Source organism: Sorex araneus, chromosome 5 (assembly GCF_027595985.1).
Source record: "Sorex araneus isolate mSorAra2 chromosome 5, mSorAra2.pri, whole genome shotgun sequence".
Classification (NCBI taxonomy): domain Eukaryota; kingdom Metazoa; phylum Chordata; class Mammalia; order Eulipotyphla; family Soricidae; genus Sorex; species Sorex araneus.
In genome coordinates, this window is record NC_073306.1 from 89,902,751 (window position 1) to 89,922,300 (window position 19,550).

The following is a 19,550-nucleotide window of genomic DNA, read 5'->3' on the forward strand; positions in this document are numbered from 1 at the left end:
TCCTGGACAGCTGAGGTCAAGGTGGCCTCACTGACAGGCCAGGACCCTTGGACAGAGCCCAACCAGCCATTTTCCCAGGCTGGGCACGTTGAGTGGGGCTGGTGGCCAGGCCTGAGGTTTGGCTGCTTCCTGGCTGTCTTCCGACGAACCAGATAGGCCAATGAGTGTGTCTGGGGCCCAGAGGAGGCTTTGGGAACATGCCTGCAGCTTGGAGACGGCCTTCCTTCCCTGGAAAAAGCTCTCAGAGTTGGGGCTCACCCAGCAGCTGCTGCCTGCCTACCCCCATTCTGCCACCCACACCCCAAAAGTAACTTTTCCCATGACTCACCATGGCAGCTTGTGCACTTCTTTTATTATTAAATATATAAGCAGCTTCCTATTTTTTAAATAGATATTTAAATGACTTTATATAAAATAATTCATCGCTTCCAAGTATAAAAACAATTCTCACAGTGTGTGAGTCAATATTCCCTCTGGCTTTCTCGGAGGCAAGAGGGGGTTCCTGTGCCGGCATTGGGGGTGTCCCCTGCTCGCTCTTGAGCTGCTGAGTGCCCAGAGAGCTTCTGCAATGGGGTGGAGTTGCTTTTAAAATACTATTTGTCTAAAGGGAGGGAGGGAATAACGTCTTCCCTCATCCCCAGTCCTGGTTTTTTTCCCTTCCATTTCCAAACACATTTATTCCACATCCAAGAGAGTCCGTGATCAGAAGGCCTCCACAGGGAACCTTCTCTGCTGCCCTTCTCTCAGCTGTCAGCAGCAGGGCTAGGGCAGTGGGGGGCAGGGGAACCCTCACTTTCTAGGGCAGCAAGGGAAGGGCATGACCCAGAGCCAGGGAGGGCAGGGGCCCTCAGAGGAAAGCCCCAGGCAGCAGTTGAGGAGGTGACTCAGCAGCACAAGGGACTACCCCATGACCCCCAGCCCTGCTCTCCCCATGGAGGCCTTGGGCTGGCCAGAAGTAGAGGCTCTAGGCAGTGCCTCCTGGGCCCTCCCCACCCTTGTGCAACCTGAGAGGTGGAACAGTGGGGCTTTGGAGACAGCTGGTAGCATTGCTGCCTGCTGGGGCTGGGCAAGACAAGAGTGAGAATTCGGAATGGGGAGTGGGGAGCTGTGCAGATGAGGTGGGGTGCACTCCTGTCTCTCAGCCCATACTGAGACTACCCGGGTACCTGTTGCCATGGTTGGGCATGGTTGAGCTATGGTTGGGCCAGAGGCTGGGTCCCAGAAAAATCAGGCGGCATCAGGGGTGCACAGGCCTCCCCCTCCACCTCAGGGGCACTTCCTCCATTTCAAAGATGCATTTCAGTCAGAGTGCCCCCTGCGTCCACCCACTCCTCACCCCCACCCAGTGCCCTCTCACTCATCACTCCCCTCTTGGGAATGCCAAAGTGCAAGATGCAGAAATCTGGGTGTACATGCAGCCGAAAGACCTGCTCCGGCCGGAGGCTTGCTCTCCCCACCTGCCCGTCTGCACAGGGCATCCTGGCACAGGGCAGGGCTCTGGGACTCCTTCAGTCGGCTCGGGCAGGTACAGGAAGCAGGTGGGGAGCGGGCAGCCGCTCAGCAGGCAGGTTCCGTATTCACAGTGCAGTGGTCTCCAGGCAGCCTGCAGGCCCAGGCCTGGGAGGGGCGGGGGCAGAGGTCCCAGCTTGAACTTCCCTCTTGGCATCACGAGCCCCCACCAGGCAGGTCCTGAGAGCAGATCTGGCCTCCTCTGTCACCTGGCACCCCACAAAGGGCACTAGGCAGAGGGTGCGGGTCCCTCGTGGTGTCGGAGCAGCAGGCCCTGGAGCCCTTGCTTCCATCCGTCCATGGGGCTGAGGCCTGGCTGGACGTGACCAACGCCATCCCACCTTGTGGAGCTCAGGCTTCTCTCTCCGGAGACAAGTCCCTGCTCATCACTGTCGGCTCTCTGGGTTCCCCGCAGGGCCCTCGGGCACCTCAGCACCCACCCTGCTCTCCCACACTTTTGCGGGCTGGCGGGCTGGGCAGGAGGCAGGAGGAGGCTGGGGCTCTGGAGGGGCACAGGATGGTTGGTAGCGCTGGCCGGGAGGCCCTGGGGCCTGCGAGAACAATCAGCAGCATGGGGGGGCCTCCTCCGGCCCCTCGAGTCCAGAGTGAGGGCTGAGGGCGGCCGCACCCCACCACGATGCTCTGGTACAGTCTGGGGCAGGCAGGAGCTCCTGTGGCGGGTGGGCCACCTTCCCAGGAGAATGGCTGGGGCAGTGGGGGTGGACACCCCTGTAACATCTCCCATGGAGAGACGGTCCTGTGTGCCCAGCTGCAGGTGAGAGAGAGAAAGGCTGGTCAGCATGGGGGAGCAGAGGGAAGGGGCATATTCTTGTGGGCTGTGTGTGGGTGCTGCTGGCCAGACTCCCCTGCCCCCCTCTCTGTTCTTCATTCGCTGTCATATACACCCCAGATACCACACGGGACCAGGCAGCTTTCTCTGGCAGCAGCCCAGGCCACAGGCTAGACTGGCCTTGGGCCTCCCCCTGGGAGTCAGGGGTCCGGAGGGAGCCAGGGCATGGTGGAGAAGGAAGCAGGACCATAGTGCGGTGGGGGTGGGGAGCATATGGGTTTTGCCTAAGCAGAGGCTTCAGGTAAGAACTTCTCTGGCCCAGCACAGCCTCAGGGAAGCTTCTTCTCTCCCCTCACAGAGGCCAGCAGGCGCAGCATTGGGGACGGCTGGACAGAGGAAGAATGCAGGTTGCTGAGGAGTTCAGAGATGGTTCTGGAAAAAGGAAACTGCCACCCAACCATTGACATGTGAACTCCAAAACAAATCAGCCCCCCACTTCTGCAGGGGCCAAAGGACTTGTCTCCCTAGCCATCCTCGGGAGCCAGGGCCCTGCTGTCCCCTCCCCCCCTGCCCAGCATCCTCGGAACGCTTTGTTCCCAGAGCAGAAATCCCCTGGCCTCCCTCCAAGGGCCTGACTTTGGACCCTGGGTGGTGGCATTTTCCTCCCGGACCCTCCATGGGCCCTACCAGCATGGCCAGTGATATGTGAGAGGAAGATGGGACCACAGTCTCTGGCAGCCAGCCCATTCCCATGCTCCAGAGGGGACCCAGGGAGAGCCAGGAACTGGCCATGTGCCTGCTGAGGGCAGCTGGCCACAGGCCCCGAGGGGGTGCAGGACCAAAGAAAGACTAAATGGGCCAGTTCCACACAGCTGTCCCTGGGGAGGAGGAGCCATGTCCGGAATTCCCGGGGAGGCCTTTGCTCAGGCTCTCTCCACGTCCCCCTCCTCCTCTCTCTGGTCAGAGCAGCGGTCAGTGAGGCTCCTGCTGCTGGACCTCCTGATTCCAAGGAGTGGGGTGCAGACCCTGCCATCTATGCCTTCTCTCAGTGAAATCTTTCTGCTTGTCTGTTTTTGCCACCTAAGCTTTGTTGGAGGTGGGGGTGGGGGTGGGGCTGGGGGCCCTTCCTAGTGAAACTCAGCTAATGGGTGGAGTGGTTCAAAGCTCTTCTCTCAGGATGCAGATGAGGGGGAAGGCTCTCCCAGGCTACAGTCAGCAGTGCTGTCTAAGTGACACTGGAAGGAGGAAGAGGAAAGCGGGGGCAGGTGTGAGAATAAGCAGGCAGGGAAATGAGGTGGGGTTAGGACGGGTAGTGCAGAGGACTAAGATCAAAGGATGAGGCTGGTGGTCAGAAGGGGGTGCTGCACTGAATCACAGAGTCCCCGGGGTCCTCGGTCTAGCCTCTGTGGACCTGGCTGAAGGAGTCAGGAGCATTTCCATGGTCCTACCAGGGTTCCATCTGACCCGCCCAGCCGACGGCAAGGTGGGCCCCGACCCTACGGCCGGTTTAGATAGGCAGCTTCTTGCTCCCTGTTCTGGATGCCTGCCAGCATCCCTATCTCTCTGGGAGGGGCCCAGACCTGTCAGTCAGCGTGTGGCAGCCCTGGGCGTGAGCATGGCTCCAGCCAGGTCACGGCTCCCCGCCTTGTGCTCCTCTGGGAACAGGCCAGCAGCCAGAGCCGTGGGTCCAATCTTCCCTTCCTACTGGCACAGCAGGGGGCATGACCAATCCACATGGGGCTCATCCCCACTACTAACTCAGCCACTCTGCAAATCCAATGGGCCGCCCTGGCCAGTCAGCTCCTGCTTAATAGATGCCCACCAGTTGGTCAGTCAGTCAGTTTGTGTCCGTGAGTGAGCTGGCCAACCAGAGGCTGGTCCTTTCAAGACAACCAGCCAGGGCCAGTCAGCCAGCCAGCTTTGAAGTCAGTCAGTGACCATTTATTGAGTTCTTGGCAAGCATGAAGGAGCCCTCTCTGTATCAGAGCCTAAGAGATAAAGAGAAATGCAAAAAAAAAAAAAAAAAAAAAAAATGGAAGATAGTCCCTGCCCTCCAGGGGCTTTATAGCCTTCTTGGGGTTTTGGGATATACAGGTGCACACAGACTAAGGTTTTAAATGTATAAAAGCCACATCCAAGTAAAGAAGTGCAAAACGGATATAGTATTAACAAAATACACAGGAGTAGAGGAGTGTGAATTAGAGGAGCAAGTCCTGGGTGTGGGGAGAGTCATAGGAGCCTCTGCACGGGTTCCTGTGGGGCCAGGGATGATTCGAATAGGTGGGTGGGTGAGGGCAGTATGGGCTACCTGGAATCAGGTGGTCCCAGGATGAGGCTGAGGTATTGGAAGAAAAAAAAATTTTTTTTAAGATTTTGGACAAATGAAGGTGTGCTCAGGACTTATTTCCAACTACAGAGTAGAGATCACTCCTGGCAATGCTCAGGGGACCATATAGGATGTCAGGGATCCAACTGGGGTTGGCTTGAGTATAAGCCAACCTTACCCTCTACATTATCTCTCCAGCCCAGCAGAGACACATCTTCTTTTTAATTCATACAGTGGGTGAGGACTCTGAGAGGCACTAACCCATGTGCAGGACACTCTCAGGAGCACCACTCAGAATGAAAAGGAAAAACCTTTCAACAGTCTTGGAGGGCTAAGGGAGGGTATGTTCAGAGACCATCAAGCTAGCTAAGCTGCCCAGGGGTCCAACAATCTGGCTTGACAGAGTCTTCTGGAAAAAGGAATGAGGGTGTTAACAGATCACATGCTCCACATATGATAACAATATGACACAGTTGTTAAAAACAACAGAACCCCCCCAAACTAATGCAACCTCAAACTGTGTGAATACAAGCATCTTGTCCAGATAAGTAGGGTGGCAGTCCCACTGTACTCTGAGATGGTCAGACAACATCTGAAGCACTGTGTCCAGGGCTGGGCACCACATTTTCAGAGGGACATTGACAAACGAGAGTGTCCAAAGGAGAGCGACCAGGATGGTGAAGGGTCTGAAAACCATACCATATAAGCAATGTTTGAGGGGCTTGCCATACTTCACTTGGTGTAATTTTTATGGGGGCTGGGGGAGGTGCAGAAAACTGACTTAAGTTCTCCCAGGGCTCTCTTGAGTACTGGAATAAAGACCCAGGCAAGAAGTGGGTCATGCTGGCATGAGGGAGGATCCCTCACAGGGCTGCCAGCTAATAGCTGGAAGTATAGCTCAGCTGGAGCAAATGAGGGGCAACAGGCTCCCCATCAGGCATGTGGAAAGGGGACTTCAGGCCAAGGAGTCGCCAAAGCCTTTCTGAGACTAAGGGCTCTGGCCCTTAGGCACGCAAAGCACGGAGGCAGGAAGGAGCCTAGCTGAGGAGGGCAGCTGGTGCAGAGCCAGGGGGAAAATATTAGAGTTGAGGTGCCCAGGGATGCAGGCAGCGCCACTGGACTTCCCCAGGAAAAGCACTGACCCATAGGATTTTAGTTGCGGGAGAGAAGGTGGCAGCAAGACCCATCTCGTGATGCACAAATAATAACCCAAACCCAAGACAGCAGAACCCAGCCATGGAGCAGTGAGGGGAACCGAGGCCCAGAGGGGAGGCAGAGAGGATAACGTGAACAGGACTGAAAGAGAGGTGGGGAGGGGAGAGGGAGTGAGGGGTGTGGACCTCTGGGAATTTGGTGCAGGCTGGGGTGAGTGGGAAGGGGTGTAGCTGGTCTGAGGGACACAGAGAAGTGACGTCAGCTGCTTACCTGAGATTCCCCTACACTGGTGCTTCCACCTGTCTGTCTGCATCCTGAGTCAGGGGGCTGTGGGCAGAACACAGGACAGGCCTGAGGCTTTAGCAAGGGCATGAGGGGATATGTCCAGCTGGGCTCTAGCCCTCCCATGCTGCAGCCTCAGGTTGGGAAGACCCACACCTTTCTGACCTTCAGGAGAAAGCAAGGCGGGCAAATAATTCTCAGCTCTTTCAGACAGTGCTTCCTCCACTCTGCCCTCATGGGAGTCTGAGCTCCCCATCCTCAGAACAAGTGGACAGCAGGGCAGAGAAATGGTCACTGCAGCCAGTGCTCCCCAGCCCTTAGTGACTACCTGATCCCCCACTCTCACCTGCCCTCAGGTTGCTCCATGGGGGACTCCTCTGTCTGAGGCTGCCGATGGTGGCTCTGGGGACAGGAGAGAAGAGAGGCCCTCTGAGGAGTCAGGGAGAGTGATGATCCTCTCTGGAAGTGGAAATCCAGAGGAGTTACCAGGCCCCTGCTCCTCTCCCTGACCATAATAAGGTGGGCAGGCAGGCCCTGCCAGCTCTGGGGAACGCCCTGCCCTGGTGTTTGCACACCAGCACCTCCTCCTCCTGTTCTCCTCCCAGCTAGCTTCTCCTCCCTCTCTCAGGCCCAGAACATTCTCTCCCACTCCCTTCTGCTCCCATGTCTTCCCGGGGAGTCGACATCCTGTGCCCTCCCTGTCACCCTGCCCCCTCCACATGCACACACACCCCTGCTCCCCCACGTCCACGCTCTGCCCCCTACCAGCCACCTGTCTCTGGACTGGCAGCACCCATCCATCTCCCAGGGGCACGTCCACACAGCCTGTGCCCTGCTGGGGTCCTCCTTACCCGCCGCTTCCGCCTGTAAAAGAGCAGGCCGCCAACAGCGAGCAGGACCAGGATGATGCCTGGCACCAGGAGGTGGAAGACAAAGCTGGAGAGTTGGGGGTCGGAGAGTCCTGCGGGCTGGCTGCCTCGGCCTGCGTCAGTCAAAGGAACTGAGTTAAAACGGGCTGGGGGCCAGACACCGCCTGCGCCGGCTGGTGCTCCTTCCAGCTCTGTGGGGCTCCTCCGGTCCCTGGTGCTCCTCTTGCCCTCCAGCTCCCCGAGGGGCAGAGTGGGGCTTCTGGAAAGGTGCGGCTGGGCAGACAGGGTGGAGGGGCTGCCGAGGCCAGGTGGGACGAGGGTCGAGGTCCCGGCGGAATCTCGGCGGTCTCTGGGCAGGGCTACTGAACCATCTGTCTTCTGGGGCATGTGCTTCAGAGCCTGGCTTGTGGGTCTCAGGGACCCCACCCCAGGCGTCAGGGTGCTGGGAGCGTCCGCCTGCTGCTGGCCCTTGGTGGATCCTGGGAGTGCAGATACTTCGTGGAGGGAGTAGATGGCGCCAATTGTCCCTGCCTGGACACTGCCTCCGGCTGGCCTCGAGGAGGAGAGCTCTGCCTGGTGAGGGTCAGGACCCGCACTTGTCTCTCCAGAGGCCTCTTCCAGCTCCCAGTTAGCATCCAGTACAGAGTTGAGAACGTCCTCTAGCCCCGGACCTGGCCCAGGTGAACTTCCGGTGGGGCCGCCCTCGACGCTGGGGGACTCCAGCGTCTCAAAGCTCTGGCAGGTACTCCTGGGGGGTCGCTGCTTGGCACTGCCTGGATCCGCTGTGTGAAGGGGCTGCTCACTGGGCAAGAGGGAATTGTCTTCCGTTCCCCGAGAACCAGCCCTGCTCAAGCTGGCCAGAGGGGCCTTGGAGGGGGCGAGGGACTGCAGAGGGAGGGCAGAGGCTGGGCCACTGCTAGGGGTGGCTTTGGGGTACAGGCAGTTGCAATCAGGCTTGGTCACCACATCTGAAAGAACCACAGAGAGAGGGAGAGAGAAAGAGGGGGGTGGGTGGAGACAGAGTCACCAGCCTCCAGCACAGCTTTCCCAGAGGGGCTCGAGAGCAGGATGGGGTCTCATCATCTAAGTCAGCCCGGGGACTGAGGAGAGGCTGCAGAGGGGACACTCGAGGGGCTGGCCTCAGGCAGGGGAGGGACAAACGAACACAGGCTCGGAGACAGAAAGCAAAGAGGGGTCTTAGGTTCACAAACTGCAGGAGCAATGATCTGAACGCAGAGAAGCCCTGGGGTCCACTGCCCCAGCAGGGGAGGAGCTAAGTCCACCAGGACCAGCACAAAGATGCCCTTGCTGCTCCCCAAAATTATGCCCATAGGAAGGCAGTGGGGCCCACACAGTCATGGGCCAGAGGGAGCAGGGGTTGGGGTGTGGCCAAGGCTTGAGGCCTGGGAATTGAAACAACCAGACTGGGCTTGGCCACTGCCCCTGCTGTGGGCAGCAAGGCTGTATGGAGGAGGGCCTGGGTGGCACAGGACGCAGAGACGAGGGCACGCAGGACACACATGTGCACAGCCGAACTGGCCCAGGGAGGTTTGCATGACGCTCAGACTTCAAATCCAGCCTTGTCCCTTGTGGGGTCACTCAAGGTATCTTGGGGACTTCTGGAGTGAGGGTCTCCCAGTGGTGCTCAGCAGGGTGTGTGGAGCAAGGGCCCCAACTCCAGATGGAGCCTTGGTGCCCTCCAGGGAACCCCCAAAACGTCCAGCAAGCCTGCAGAGCCGGTGGGGAAAGCTGCCATGCCTGCAGGCTCTCCCAGGCATGAGGGCCCTTCCCCAGCCTCATTATCCCTTCCTGATGCCTGCACATACAGACACATGTAGGTGTACATGCACACACATGTTAGGAGAGACATGTGCCTGGGCGCCCCCCGCGAGGGGGGGTGTCCACAAAGCCACATATGTACACAGAAGGGCATCTGCACACACAGGAGCACAAGTAGCATCCACGCTGTCTCCTGGGGGGGGTCCCTCCTGCCCCTCTGCTCAGCCCGTAGACCCCTTTTCCTTCCCACACCAGCCCTCCCTCTGCTACCTTGAGGAACCCCCACCCTGGGGGCTTACCTTGGCTGGAGCATTTAGCAAAGCTCTTGTTGCAATTCTTGCTGAAAACATTCCAGTCATTTTTAAGGAGATACTTTGTCTCATTAAAAACATTCTTGATCTTCTCCAGCAACTGGAGGGGCGTCTCATTGAAAGTTCGGACACAGGCCTGAAAGGAGAGCAGGGACCCCACACCCCGAGACTTGGTGAGCAGAACTCCTGGGGGCTCCAGTTTGTTCGCCAGAGTCCCTTGGCCTTCCTCACACGGCTCTTCTTTTCCTTCCCTAGCTCTCCTCTCCACTGGGGTGCAGCAGCATCTGTCCTGAGGTCGTGAGCACTGACTAGTTCATTTAATCCCTACTCATGGGCCAGACAAACATCATTCCCAGGGATTCATGCCACCGTGGAAGCAAGGAGGTCCCTGCTTGAGATGGGCACTGAGTCCAACGAGGCACTGGCCCTCCATCCATTGCCACAGTGTGGTGAGTCCCGTGGAGTCCTCATTGTTCTGCCGCACAGCCAAGGAAACTAACTGAGGGCCAGGTGTGCAGCAGTAGGATGGAGCCGTGCCAAGGGCCTGGGGCAGGAAAGAACCTGACATGCTGGAAGACTAGAAGAAGGTGGGCGTGCCTCAATGGCCTTGCCATCTGGCTAGGAGAATGGGTCCCACCTGCCTGTCCTGTCTCCTCAGTGCTGGTCAGCGGGTCTGAATAGATGGAAGGAGGGAGTGGGCAGAGGTCAGGGGCCACAGGGCCTTGGCCATGTCAAAATCATTCAACTTCATCCGTGAGGCATTGACAAAACAGTGGTGCAGTTGCTGGGAGTGGGCTGGTGGCTGGAACTGCTGGAGTTTTTGAAAAATTGTCTTGCCTGTGGTGTGGACTGATGGGGGGATTGATGAGGGCCCTTCTCAGGCCTCAGGGTGTTCTGGAAGGGGGTTGAGACTGCTCTCTGTTTGTGTCAGCTCTTAGGACCCAAGGGCCCACAGCTGCTGGCCTCCCGAGGGCCCCATACCCTCCTGGCTTTCTGCTCACCTGTGAGCACCTATTGTCAGCGTACTCCCCTTGCTCCCCTCCTAAAGCTGCCTCTACACCCTGACCCTCCTCGGCCTCTGTCCTGGCTCACCTTGCCTGTAGCCAGGGACCCACCCCGCCATGCCCCTTGGCCTGCTTGAGGCGACTTCCGAGTTTCCTGCTGCTCATCTACCCAGCTGCCCAGGAGGAAGCGAGGGCTGGACTGGTGGGGGGAACTTGCTGCCTGTGGCCCTCCTGTGCTTAGGGAGCCCAACGTGGCTGTTTACCAGCGAACAAAGGCATGAACGCTGGAACGTGGAGCCCTGGGCTCAGTGCCATCACTCATGGGCTTGGCACTGCTGGCCAAATGACCTCTCTAGTTTGGGCTCCATCCCTAAGCTACAAAGTCAAAACAGGAAGGCCCGCCAGCCCATGCCTGGCCAGAGCTGTTTAAGAAAGAGGTAAGCTGGTTCTCTTCTCTCTCTTTCTCACCATTCTGCATAAGCATCTGTTTCCCTCATACTTCACCTTGTGACTTACACAGGTGCCTCTTTAGACAGCGGGGACCCAAACCCACCTGCCTGCCTTCTCTTCCCTGCCATCTCCTCAAAGACTTGCAAGGGCCAGCTCCCCGGGTTTCAGGGCTTCCCCTCACAGATCACTCCTGGAGGGGCCCAGGGGACAATATGGGGTGTCAGGATCAAACCTGGGTCAGGCGCGTGCTAGGCAAGTGCTTTACTTGCTGTACTAAGGCTCCAGCCCTGAAGCCATCCCCTCATGTTGGGGGGAGGGGGATGTCATTATTGGGATAGGTTTGTGAAAATGTAGATTCTCACGGCAGATCCAAAGACTCAGACCTTCTCTGGGGTGCATTGTGGTATGCTACATTTTAAACAACACCCCAAGGGGTTCTTATGAACCATAATACCAGTTCATTTCAGAGACAGTGCTCTCTTATTAAAGTGCATGTGGGCTGGAGCGATAGCACAGCGGTTGGGTGTTCGCCTTTCACACGACCGATCCGAGTTCGATTCCTCCGCCCCTCTCGGAGAGCCCGGCAAGCTACCGAGAGTATCAAGCCTGAGAGGCAGAGCCTGGCAAGCTACCCATGCGTATTGGATATGCCAAAAACAGTAACAATAAGTCTCTCAATGAGAGACATTACTGGTGCCCGCTCGAGCAAATCGAGGAGCAACGGGATGACAGTGACGGTGACATGTTTTAATATAAAACAATTTTCTCCCCCAATCCTTTGCTCCCACAGCTACTTCTCTGTTTCTTTCTCTAGGCCCTTGTGTAGTCAGGTCCCTGCCTGGCAGGATCCCCACTGGCTCTTCTGCTGTTTTTCTTTTGTTTGATTTTTTTTTTTTTTGGCTTTCTGGGACATACTTTGCAATGCTTAGAGGTTATGCCTAGCTCTGCACTCAGGAATTCTGCCTGGCGATGCTCGAGGGACCATGTGGGATGCTGAGGATTAAACCTGGGTCAGCTGCGTGCAAGGCAAGTGCCCTACCCACTGGCCTATCGCTCTGGCCCCGAGGTTCCTCTGGGCTGTTCCTTTGATCTGCCACCAGCCTCCAACAGTCACTTTTCAGTGCTTATCTTGTGGCTTCTCTACTCCATGTGATAAAGTTGCCACTTGCTGCCCCCCCGCCCCCACCCTGCTGGGGTTCCTGGGCCTGCTGCCTTTCTCCAGTGCTATGCAGTCCCCAGGCTGCACAGTCCATCTTCCTGATGATCGTTACCTGTGATATTTGTCATGGCCAAGCTTCCTGCCCACTTGCCATTTCACGTCACCTACCCCGGAACCACCTGCACTTCCCTAGCCCTGCTGAGTCACCCGTGCTTCCTCACTTTAGTGTCTTCAAGCTTCTGGAAAGTCAGAACTTTTTTTGTTCGGTTGGTTGGCTGGACTGGAGCCATACCCAGCAGTGCTCAAGGCCTATTTCTGCACTCAGGGATCACTCCTAGCAGGACTCAGGGGGCCAGTGGGGTGCCGGGGATCGAGCCGGGTCAGCCGTGCACAAGGCAAGTGCACTGCCCACTGTGCTTTCGCTCTGGCCCCTTTCCTTTTTCTTTCTCTCTTCTGTGGTGGAATGACTGTGATCCTATAAACCACCTCTTTGGTTGTCTTTTCAGCTGTCTTGCCACCCGCAAATGTAAGTTCTGTGTCTCTGGGGGGTTTTGCCTGTTTTTGTTATAGTCACCGGTTAGCTATTTGCTGAACCAATGAGCAGTCCTTGTGGCTTATCATGCTTTGGGTCTTGTTTGTCTAACAGTAGTCAATCTCACCTGACTATGAAAACAGAGGAGTTCTTTCTGAGAAAGACATCACCAAGGTTTAACTCTGTGGCCTTTGGGCAGAACTTTGGGAATGAAGGAACAGGTGAAAGATAGGCCCTGACATTGGGCCTATGGCAATGAATGAGCTCTGACATACGGTGACCCCATCCTCAGGCCCCGGGCCACCTACCTTGTCCTGCTCCTCATAGTCTTTGGTGAAGCAGCTCTTGAGATTCAGAGACAGTTCCTGGAGCTGCATGATGACGTTGGCGTTGGGGGTGTTGTCTTTGAATCGCATGGTGTCCTCCAGAATGTCCTGCACCAGCAGAAATGCCTTCTTCAAGTAGCACACAGGATCCTTCTGCAAGACAACCTGGAGTTTACGGTCTGGGGATGCAGTGGGGAGCCCAGACTCGGGCCAGCTGCTCCCAGTGCAGACTGCCAAGCCCTGGCCCCATAGGGGAGAGACCAGAGCTCCCTTCATCAAAAGGGCGCAGTCCTCAGCTGACCTTTCACACTCTTGCTCTGGGACCCGGCACTAGAGTGGGGGACTGTGGATTCTGGTCAGAGAGAGATCTTGGGATTTCTGATAGATGAGGCCTTAATGCCGTGAAGCCAGCATGTACCACCAGTGGCTCATATTAGAATGTGGTTTACTTAATGTAATTGGCTTGTGTTTTGTTTTATTTTTTGGGCTACATCCAGCCAGAATCAGAGCTTTCTCCTGGCTCTGCATTCAGTAATTACTCTTGGTGGGCTTGGAGGACCATATATGGGATGCTGGGAATGGAATCTGGGTTGACCACAGCAAGGCAAATGACCTACTTGTTGCACTATCACTCTGGCCCCAGTTAATGCAGATTAAAGTGCCAGTGTCTCTGTGATAATCAGCATGGGGTAAGTGGGCAGGGTGCCCTGGGAGTCTTCCTTTCTCTTTTCAAACTTGTTTTGTGTGTGTGTGTGTTTTGTTTGGGGGACTCGCCTTGCAGTGCTCAGGGCTTACTCTTGGCTCTGCGCTCAAGGATCACTCCTTGCTGTGCTTGGGGGGACCATATGCAGTGCTGGAGATTTAACCCAAGCCAGCCACGTTCAAGGCGTCTGTACTATTTCTCCAGCTCAAGAAGTGTCTTTCTTGACACTTTTTTCCCCACAGTTTTTCAGTTCATGACCCCTCATCCTCGAGGCTCTTAGGGCACTGGAGACCATCTCCTGGCTTAGAGGGAAAGACAGCGTTTTTCCTCCCCAAAGACATAGTGGGCGTCCTGATGGAGACCCTGATTTAGCTCTGTATTTTAGTCACCCGCTGTGACTGGTGCTGGCTCCTAAAGAACACCTGTTAAGTGTGAGCATGCGCAGGGCGAGAGAGGTGGGTGGGGCTGCTGGGAAGGCATTTATTATAGGCACCAGGCAGAGCTTGTTGGGGGATGGAAGAGACACGAGGACAGGGCCGTGGAATCGAGACTGGAGCTTTAGAGGCCAAGAGAACCCAGCTTTCTCCTGGAGGGAGGGTCCCTGCGCGGTTGAGAGGGAACCTGGAGGGAGCCGTTTGGCCGTGAGAGAATGAGCGCCCCTAGTGGCCGGTTGCAGCCATGGGAAGCCGGGAGGCCAGTTAGGAGGTTCTGGAAAATGCTGGAGTCATTGGTAGGTCCAGATTTGGGCAGAACTGGTAGAACCCAGCGGGGCTGCTGGGAGGCAGGACCTGTAACTGGGAGCTGATCGAGCAGTGGGAGGAGGAAGAGGGAAAGGGCTGACACTGGGCTGCCGGGCAGAGATGGCATCCTGCCTCCAACATGGCAGATAGGCCTGTCTTCCTGAATTAAAAAACAGGCCTCTGTCACTTCCTACTGCTGCCATCCTGAAGAAAACAAACAAGTGCAGAGAACCACATCGTGATCTTGTCTGGGTGCAACCAGGAAAGGCATGTCTTGACATGGAGCAGGGCAGAAGGCAACAATGGAGACCCTGGGCCCTGTTGAGCCCTGGACCTTTGCATCTCAGATTTGGGCATGCAGGGATTATCCTATGTCCTCCGGTCCAGCTCTGGGATTTCTCCTATCTTTATGCACCTTATATGTCCCCCATCTCCCGTCACTGAAAAATGCATGAAGTTGGCACAGGGGCCTGGGAACAGCAGTAACTCACCAGCTGCTCCTGGTCGACAAACTCAAAGGTAATTTGGCATGAGGTCTCCATCTGGCTGTCAATCTGCAAGAGAGAGCAGGGGCTGGGGTGGCAGTGTTGCCTGTGGCTCCACCAAGCCTCCCAAAGGTGGCAGGCTAGAGTTTCTGGGTAGATCTCGGTTTGCACCTCAACTGTCCCCACTCACATTGGTGAGAGGAAGGGCTGTACCATCTGTAGAGCCGAGGGGAGGACTGCAGGCCACCTGCCACCTCCCACCCCATAACGCAGGACAGAAGCCAGCTGGCTAACAAGGAAGATCTGAGTGAAGATCTAAGGCATGATCTCCCACCAGGGGGTCGTGAGATCCCTGTAATGGCAGGAATTCAAAGCTGGAGAGACTCTGGGCATTCAGTTATCTCTAGGGGCACAGGCTAGATTCCCTTAGCCCCACACTGGCTTTTGGTTCATCTTGTGGCTTTCGGTTCATCTTGTGTAACTGTGAGGGTGAGATGTGCCAGGAGTGGAGGGGTGGGGAGGGGAGAGCAGCGGGAGGCCCCATCTACAGGCCCCAAGCTCAGGGCCCTGGAGCTGGTCTGAGCTAGTGTACTGCTGCCCTCCAGCTCCCGCCCTTTCCACAGCCAGAGGGATGGTCCATTCTCTTCTGAGCAAGACTGCAGCCATGACAGTGACCTGATTGTGCCTGGCAGAACTGCATTCAGAACTGCTGAGGACTATGCCTCCTTCTAAGAATGAGGCACCAGGTCCTTTGGGGCCCTGGTGGCAGGCTGCCCCATCCCAGTGTCCAGCCAAAGCAGGAAAGTGGGGGGCAGAGTCCTGGGAATCAGGCAGGAGCTTTCCCTCCCAGGCTGGCGGCACATCTGAGAGTCCAGGAGCAAAGGCAATATCTGGACCCAGCAGGCGGGCTGGGCTGGCGCCCTGGAGGAAAGCGTCTCTCAGAGGGAGAGCCGGCCTCAATAGCCTTTGTAGAGTCCTCAGTCGACATTGTGTCCAGGCAATCATTAACCCAGGCAACCAGCTGGAAACCCACTCTCTGGATGGCCTGCGGGGACCGCAAGGCTAGGGGTTGGTGTGGGGGTGGGGCACCCCACCTCCAAAAAGCAATAAGGGGAGAACCAGGGGAGTGAGGAGGGAGCCCCAGGCCAAGTCCTGCACATTTCTATTTCCCTGCCCCCTTCAATGGGCTCCTGCTTCCATGTCTATACCCCTTACCCCCCTCCCCACTCACCAGCTTCTGTAGGTTCTGCAGGTGTCCATTGCCGATCATGTGACTACAGCTCTCTGGCACTTCCTCGGTGACACTCCTGCTCACCAGGAGACCAGCCAGCAGCAGCCAGGGGCCCAGCCATGTCTGTGATGGAGAGGGCATCATTCATCTGCAGCCCTCATGCCCCCACCTGGGAACCCCTGTGCCCTGTGGTGCTGCCACAAGCAGTACCCCCTATCTAGAGTGAGACAGGATCTCTGCCCCCAGAAGGAAGTGGCCCCCCAATCCAGCTTTCTTAGGAATTTTCTTTATTGGTGGTGGCAGAGAGGGAGTGGGTCTCACCAACGGTGCTCAGGGTTAACTCTTGTCTCTGGGCTCAGGGGACTGTATGTGGCCCTGGGCTGATTGCCTGCAAGGATCCACTGCTCTCTCTCTCTCTCTCTCTCTCTCTCTCTCCTTCCCTCCCCTCAGGCCCTTCTCAGGATTCCTGAACCAGCAACAGCACAGTCTTACTCTCCCTCCATCCTAACCCCAACATCATCTCCTCCAAGGAGTCCTTCCAGATCAATCCCAGATGAAGCTTATCTACACATAAAGCTCCAAGCACTTGGATGGCGTTCCCCCCCCCCCCCCCCCCCGTCTACATTCCAGTGAGGCAGGAAGCTCAAAGGATCTACACATTAGAATGTTCCAGCAACCTCAGGTGCTGACCAGGCAGCATGAGAGTTTCTCTTTCACTTGTTTATGCACCAGCCTCCAGATTTCGAGTCAGAGATACTTCCCTTGGACCCAGCCCTACTTCCCAACTGATTCCACACAGGTCAACTCTGCCACTGGGAAAGAACAGGAACCCAAACTCAGTTTTGCTGGGGACCATGCCGGAGACCTCTTGGAGCACTGAGTGGATATCAAAAGGAGCCCAAGGGATTAATCAGAGGAGGTGTTGTCAGCTCTGTGCCATCCTTGGCTGGTACCTGCCTCTTGAAGCCCCATCAGACTCTGCATCCAGCTGGCCAGCTAGATTCCAGCCCTGCAAAGCTTGCTACATTCTCTCCCCTTTTCAGCATCCTTGGCCCTGCTCACCCTGCACCCACCCACAGTGATGGGGCTGAGCGCTAACCACCCATCCATCCTGCTCTCTCCTCCCTTCCTACCTCCCTCCCCAGGGCTGCTTTCCCTAAAATTTCTCCCTGGTTCTGGGTCTCCCCTTCTCCAGAGACCCTTGGACACTGTCCCCCATTCCAGTTTGCCTCCTGGCAGGATGCCCCCCTATTCAGGGAAATGCTCCTAGGGTGGAGTGCAAGCTGGCACCTCTCTGGGCTCTAGCTCAAAAATTCAGATGATGAGACAAATACAGCAAATAAAGAGCGCATTGGAAAAATACAGGGAATCGCCGAAGCAGCCTACAGAGCGCTGATTTCCATGGAAATCAAAGCCCCAAATGTTTACCAGCCCTGGGGGCCCCAGGGAGACACTTGGAAAATGGAGAGAAGTTGATGGCAAAAGGGAGGGGGAGGATGGTGGGGAAAGACAGGTGCACCAGGGCCCCTCCCTGGGATACAGGGCGGCAGCATGTGGATGAGGGAGGGTGTACTGGGTGCAGGGAGCTTCAGGACCCCTTGGGCAATTCAGGAGGCAGTTGTGGGGGTATATGGCCATCCTGGCTGTGAGGGACCTCCCATTGGATCCACTGGAACTGACAGGGCCATGCAGCTTTTTCTCCTGGGCTCAGGTGTAAAGATGTGAGATGGGGACACTTCTCTGACCGCTGAGATGTCGCTTCTTACCCCAAGGCCAGTGGGGCTTTCAGATGGATATCAGGCATCAGGGTGGGGACAGGACAGCTCCGCATGGAAGGCTGCCTCTGAAGGGCCCCCCCCATGCTCCCAGGGCCCCCGTGTGGCCTCTGAGGAGGGACTGGACTACACAGGCAGCCAGGGGTTAACACCCCATGGCGTTTGGCTGGGCTGGCCCTCCTCTTCTCCATTCCTCCTCCCTCCCATCCGCTGACTGGGGCAGCCTGAAAGAATCTGCGTGTGTCTGGCTCAGAGATGCTGGGACAGCTCAGCCCGGGGCCAGATGGCCATCCTCACCTGCCTCCATTCTGCTCTGCGTTACCCATCAGGCCGCTCCCACCGCACCCCTCCTTCCTCCAAGATCACACTGGCAGAGCCTTCTCAGTCTTGACCAAGACTCACCCTTCCCCCTCAAGCCTGCCTCCTCCCCCATTGCTGGCTCACTCACTCTTCCTGGGGATCCCCTCTTCTCTCTCCCCCTCACCTGACATCCAATCTCTTCCCCTTCCAATATTGTTCTGCCCCCTCCCTCTGGGTTTCTCCTCTCACCCTCTTCCAGGGCTCTTCTGGCAAAAAACTCTGAGACACCTTGACTGTGAGCCCTGGCACCACCTGCGCCTTCTGGCACATCTGATGCCAAGGGTCAGCAGGGGAGCCCCGAAATGGGGAGCAGCATGGACCCTCCTTCCACTTCCCTTCAGGCCCACCAAGCCCAGCACTCCCCAACTGAGAAAGAATTGCAAGAATGATATTGGGACCCAACACTAAGCAATTTGGGGGCCTGCCGCTCCCACACCTCCAAATCGGCCACTCCAGTCCTGAGCAGCTCCGCTTTTTAAGCTGGAGCAAGTAGTGACTCGCCTGACTCCTTGTGTGCCAGCAGGTTCCTGAGTCCAGACCCTGGCGTTGGAGACGCTGAGTGCCCCTCTGAACTTTCCGTGCCCACTCAGGAGCGCCCATTCCCCAACAGGAGCCCAGGAGCCTGTCTGCACCCCGGGTCGAGAGGTGCCCACACGGGAAGGCTCTGCACCGGGGCCTCGCCACTCGGCCTGTCTCTTGGGGATGTCCGGGCAGCGGGAGAGGGACAAGGGCTTCGGAGGGGCTGACCCAGTGTCCACGGCTGGCTCAGTGTTCCCCTCCGCGCAATGGGGCGAGCCGCCATCGCGTCCCGGGAGAAGCAGGCTGCAGCGCCCGGAGCAGCAAGCAGCAGAGCCGGCCTCTGCCCGCCCGCGCGCGCCCAGAGCCCGCCCGCGGGGAGCCCCAGTCCCGGGCGCGAAGGAGAGCGGAGCCCGCGGCGGAGGGGGCACCCGAGGGACCGCGCCCCGCGCCCGCTTACCGTGGGAGGGCAGCGCCCGGCGGCACCCCGCGCGGTCATACGGGCAGCTGGGTCCCGGCCCGGCGAGTCGGCCGCCCTCGCTCGCTGCAGAGTGCGCGCCCCGGCCGAGGGCCGCGCCGTGTCCCCGGAGCGCGGCGCGAGCGGCGGCGCCAGCGGAGCCAGGGAGACTTTCACTTTCCCCGAGCCGGGCTCCGCTGGCCGGCGCCTCGGCACGGCCTTTTAAGCTCGTGGGGCATGTGGTTTATGGGAAATCACCCTGGACGCGCGCCAGACACACACACACGCGCGCGCGCACACCCGCGCGCGCGCAGGCCCCGGCCCCGCGCCCCTCCCCCCCTGCGCGGCGGGTGCCCCCCGCCGCGCCCCGCCGAGCCCCGGGCGCCCCCGGGTGTCTGCAGAGGCTCTGGCCGGCCCCGCGCCGCGCGCCGGTGGCGGCGGACAAAGCCTGGCCTTTCCGCTTGGACTCTCCAGGCAGATCCGGTGTTCGCTCGCTCCTTCAAATACTCGTCTCCAGGGGCTTTCCCTCCAGGCCAGAAAATTCCCAAATCTGAGCAGGAAATGGGCCGAGAGCGCGGGCAAACACCGCGGCCCGGGCCTTCGCGTGCCGCGCGCGGCCGGCCGCACCTTATCAGCGGCTCCGCAGGCGATCCCTAAGCTGCTCCCCCAGCCTCGTGTCTCCCCTTCTCCGGACGGACGGGGTCAACGGCGGCGCTACCTGGCCAAGAGGGGAGGCGCTGTGTCCTGTGACCGGGAGTGGGGAGGCGCCGCTGCGTGCCAGCAGACACTCC

The 19,550-nt window shown here is 57.8% G+C and overlaps 1 protein-coding gene across 2 annotated transcripts; it reads right to left on the minus strand.

Annotated features, from left to right (window-relative positions):
• Window positions 1–332: 332 nt before the first annotated feature.
• CSF1 (colony stimulating factor 1) lies at window positions 333–19,075 on the minus strand. 2 transcript variants are annotated; one of them, XM_004620073.2, is made up of 9 exons: window positions 18,763–19,075; window positions 15,652–15,774; window positions 14,427–14,489; window positions 12,475–12,645; window positions 9,010–9,157; window positions 6,914–7,899; window positions 6,409–6,464; window positions 6,051–6,107; window positions 333–2,278 (listed from the first exon to the last, which is right to left on the minus strand). In XM_004620073.2, the coding sequence occupies exons 1-8, from the start codon at window positions 18,799–18,801 to the stop codon at window positions 6,062–6,064; spliced, it is 1,632 nt and encodes a 543-aa protein (XP_004620130.1). In that variant the 5' UTR covers window positions 18,802–19,075; the 3' UTR covers window positions 333–2,278; window positions 6,051–6,061. The 2 variants fall into 2 exon arrangements, with proteins under 2 accessions (XP_004620130.1, XP_054995759.1); XM_055139784.1 differs by having other exon boundaries at window positions 6,409–6,521.
• Between the last annotated feature and the right edge of the window lie 475 nt (window positions 19,076–19,550).